Genomic DNA, 5,164 nt, shown 5'->3' on the forward strand with positions numbered 1-5,164 from the left:
AAATAAAAATTAAAATTGTTATTATTTATTGTATGAACAAAATGAATTTCCTTAAAAATATATTATAAAGATTATTATTTATAAAATAAGTTTTTAAAATTATTTTTTTTGAACTTACAAAGTTTTTCTGAAAATGTATACATGGACAGATTCGATAAATTTTTAAACATTGTGTCAACATTTTTTTTTTTTTTTTATTACGTCTTTAAATTATTTTAGTCATATTATATATAAATATTTTATTTGTTATGAAATGTTTTACAAGTATTATTTGTTGCATTTTATTTTTTCATTTAAATAATAGTAAAATGAATAAAAAAATAAAAATATATATATATATATAATATGTTAAATAATTTATTATTTAAAAAAAAATTATATATATATATATAATATATATATATTTATTTATGTGCATATTATCATATAATAAATGAAAAATCAAATGGGCGTAATTTTTTTCTATAAGAAAAAAAATATTTATATGAATATATTATTATATATATAGAGGAGAAAAAAACAAAAAATATATATATATATATATATATATATATCTTTATATATATAGTTTTATTAAAAAGTAAAAAATCAAACAAATAATATAATATACATTATAGTGGTGACATTATATTTAATTTTATTCGCATGTCAAATATTTTCTTCTTAAAAATGTGTTAAACTTATAAAATTATTTAAATATAATCCCATGATCATTTGAAATTTTTATGAATATATAATATTAAATATAAAAAGATATTGGAAATAAATATATTATTCTTATATTTTATATAGACCTTTAATATATATATATATATATGTCTTATATGGATCACATATAATATAATATGTGTTTATAATGGGCGTTCGGTTTATATTGAATATATAAAAATATAGACATAAAAAAAAATATAATATAAAACATACACATATATATTATCAGTTCGTTTATCTAAAAATATATATATATATATATATATATATAATATAATATAATATAATAGGATGGTAATTTTTTCAAATTTTATATATTTATATTTTCTAATAAGCTTGATCTCTCTCTTTTTCTTTTATTTTTTTTTTTTGTTAAAATTATTTTATAATATGATAAAAGGGGCTATATTAATATGTCACACGTAAATATATATATATATAATATATATATAATATATATAATAGACATTTTGATATAGTTAGATGTCTTTTAATTCCACACACATACACTAAAATGTATTGATATATAAATATATATATTTTATATTTTATATATTATATATTATATTTTTATTTTTTATCCTTATGTATTTCTTTTAAGGGGCCATCCAACTTTCTTCGTTCCATATTGTGAAAATTTATATTTCAATAAATAATAAAATAAAAAAAAATATAAAATTTTGAATTTTTTTATTTATCTATCTATTAATTTTTATCATTTTAATGTAGTATATAGTCACTATGTATATTATAAAAGATAAATATGATGAGAATAAAAGAATGGACCTTGATAATTACAAGAATATCATTCATAATAAGAAGAGAGGCACAGGTTTGTTGAATAATAAAGACCTTTTAGACAAGGCAGATATAAAAAAAGGTGTTGATGTAAAGGAGAGTGAGAGTTGTATGAGAAAAAGTTATGATATAAAAGAAGATGAAGAAGAAGATAGTGTTGAAGGTGAGGATGAAGGTGAAGATGAAGATGATTCTGATTACGATGTGTCGTTTGATGAAATGTTAGAAAAAAAAGATGACGATGAGAATTATGAAAATGACGACAACGACGATGATGATGATGATGATGTTTTGTATGAAGATGAATATGATCAAGAAATAAGAGATATAAATTTTAATTCTTATAATAATTATTACTATCGAGTGTTTAATAATAATGAGGATGGTAAGAATGAGATTGAAGAATTGATTAAGAATAATAAATTTTTAAATAAGAAACCAAGTTCTCATCATGAAGATGAATTAAAAAAGAAAGAAATTATGTTTGAAAAATATAATAAATTATTATCTTCATATAAATTAAAAAAGGATTATAAGAATAAGAAAGAAAATATAAGATGGGATAATAATGTTGTGGATAGTTATGAAAATAATAATAAAATGAAAGAAATAGAATTAAATAATAAAAAAGAAGATATAAATAATATGACATATAATAATATATATGATGAGAGTCCATGTTATAGTTGTAAAAGTGAAGATATGTTTTATGATGATATAAATAATGATAAAGATTTTATAAATGATGTATTAAATAGAATAGACGAAATATATAATAAAGAATGTCGATATAAGAATTTAAAAAGTGTAAATAATAAAAATAATAAGATATGTATTAATGATTTAAATTTAAGTATTATAAGTGAATATTTAAATGTAGATATATCTGTATTTCATAAAAAAACAACAGTTTTGTTGGTTGGTAATACATATAGTGGTAAAAGTTCTTTTATAAATTGGATGTCTGAAAATTATGTGCAGAATACAAGTAGCATAATAAACAAAAAGAATGAAATAACATATGTGGATATAAAAAATAATTTTACATTTAATTTTAAAAAATTAAATAATAAATATAATCAATTTGGTATATTAAATGAGATGAAAAATAAGAAAATGGAATCATATATGTATTCTGGAAATGAAAATGAAGATATAAATGTTCATAATAAAAATAAAAATGAAAATGAAAATAATAATAAAAATAATAATCAAAATATTCCTTGTACAAATAATAAGATTATTTTTTCTGGTGAACATTGTGATTATTTATTTAGACCGTTTAAAAAATTGAGAGAGAATTTAAAAAATGTAAAAAAATATATATATGGAAAAATATCTTATCAAAATGATGTAACTAAATATATGAATAGAATAAATTATGTTTCATTTATTGATAGTACTGGTATTAATGAAATAAGAGATGAAGAATATGATAATATATTAATGAATTTATCACAGTATGTAGATTTAGTTTTTATATTTATTGATTCTACAAAATTATCTATAAATAAAAGATTATTAAGAATTATAAATTATGTTATAGATAATCAAATTAATAAAGTTACAATATGTCTAACAAAGATTGATATGATAAAAAAAATTCATTTGTATAGATTAGTCTTTTATTTAACTCAATATTTTGTAGGAAATCTAAATGTATTTAAATATAACCTATTAAAACATAATAATATAGAAAATGATCAAGATAATGATAAAAATATCCAATTGAATAATCATCATACTTATATGATCAATGATTATAAAAAGACAGATCCTTATTTTCTTTATGGTGATGACTTGAATGATAAACCGGTATATAAAAAAATAAATAATTTTTTGAACAGATCCATGCGTTCCTTTCAAAATATTTTCTTAATGCCAGCTGTTTTGAAGAGGATGATAAATAAGAAGCAACTGACGAGCAAAGTAAAAAATGAAACAGTAATGGGGGTAGAGGCAATGAGAGTGAATGATTTAGATGGGCCGTCTATATATAATGAGGACCGCCCATTAGCAGGTAAATAAAAAAAAAAAAAATAAAATAAAAAAAAAAATAAAAAAAAAATATATATATATATATATATGTGTGTATTTATATATTATTTAAATTTTTCACAAAACTGTGAATGTTTTATTTTTATTTTTTTGGAAAGGGAATGATCTTTGTAGAAATAATCAAAATAATGAAAAGGAAGGTAGCATTTTTAAGAAAATATTAACAAAGAGTTATAATTCCTTTAAAGAGAAGTTGATAGAATGTAATTCGAGTGATAGTCTTGAACACCATATTGTGAATGATAAAGGAATATCTAAAAACTTTATTTTAGAAGAGAATAAAAAGGAAGAAAAATATATAAATATATTGGATGAAATAAATAATGATTCGTATGATAATCGAAAAAGTTTTTACACATCGACAGAAAGAAATAGATATAGTAATAACAATTTAAGAAGTCAAAATTATAAGAAGAGTGGAGATAATAATTATTATAATTGTAAAGATGATAATAAAAATATGTGTAATAATAAAAAAATAAAATATGTTGATTGTATAAAAAATTTAAGTATATTTTTGGGAGTACTTTTTTTTGAAGTTATAAAAACCATTTATAGTTTAATTCATACAAGTATTAATACATATTTAAAAACAAATGGTAAAAAAATTATGAATGAAAAGAAATTACAGAATTTAGAAGATATGAAAAAAGAAAAATTAAAATATGAAAATAATAAGAATAATAATTCATTAAAAATCTTAGATTTTCTAACAATTTATTTACCTGAAATAATTAATAGTCCTTTAAAGAAAGAAAAATGGACATATAATAAAAATGATATAAATTATGAACATAAGAAAAGAAATCGTATGAGTTGTAATATACATTTTGAACATATGAAATATAATAAATATATAAATGGTGATATTAAAAATAATGACAAGAATAATTATAATTCTTCTTATAATGATTATAATAATAATGATGATGATATTTTTGATAGACGTAATAGAAATGATTATAATTTACAGCGAAGAAGCATACCTGTAGATTTTATGTTATTAGATAAAAGAAAAAATGAAAAAAATAAAAATTATGTAGATAAAAATAATTATATAAGTAATAGAGAATATTATGAAAAGACGGATCACTTTTCTCATTATGATAACAAATTTTATGATGGTAATAAAAATAATTTAAAAAATTTAAGACATATTAATAATAATAATTATGAACATGATATTGAAAGGGATAATTATAAATATGATTATAAATATGATAATAAATATGATAATAATTATAATAATGACAAAGGAAATGATTACTTTATAAAAGAAGATAATTATTATTATGAAGATGATGAAAATATATATAAAAGACAAATGAATAATAATATTAATCATATTGATCATATTGATCATATTAATAATAATAATAATAATTATAGTAATAGTGTTAAAGAATTAAATATGATACATGAATTATTATATAAGATCGATGAAAGTATCAACCTCAAAACCAATCAAAGTATATATATGCTTAAAAAAGATTTAGAAACCATCCAAAATAGTTGTTTAAAAAAAATATTTGAAAATAATGAAATAATAAAAAAAAATAAATCCTTACGAATACAAAAATTGAAATTTTATTTTTTT

General features: G+C 18.0%; 1 protein-coding gene across 1 annotated transcript in view; it reads left to right on the plus strand.

Annotated features, from left to right (window-relative positions):
• Window positions 1–1,452: 1,452 nt before the first annotated feature.
• Window positions 1,453–5,164, plus strand: part of PGSY75_0322600 (hypothetical protein) — a gene marked incomplete at both ends in the record, with an annotated part of 4,261 nt that continues 549 nt past the window's right edge. The window contains 2 exons of the mRNA XM_018784077.1: window positions 1,453–3,505; window positions 3,666–5,164. The exon at window positions 3,666–5,164 is cut by the window's right edge and continues 549 nt beyond it. Coding sequence (XP_018643660.1) covers window positions 1,453–3,505; window positions 3,666–5,164 — 3,552 coding nt within the window. The remainder of the gene's footprint in view (window positions 3,506–3,665) is intronic.

This window comes from Plasmodium gaboni, chromosome 3, assembly GCF_001602025.1.
Source record: "Plasmodium gaboni strain SY75 chromosome 3, whole genome shotgun sequence".
NCBI lineage: Eukaryota > Apicomplexa > Aconoidasida > Haemosporida > Plasmodiidae > Plasmodium > Plasmodium gaboni.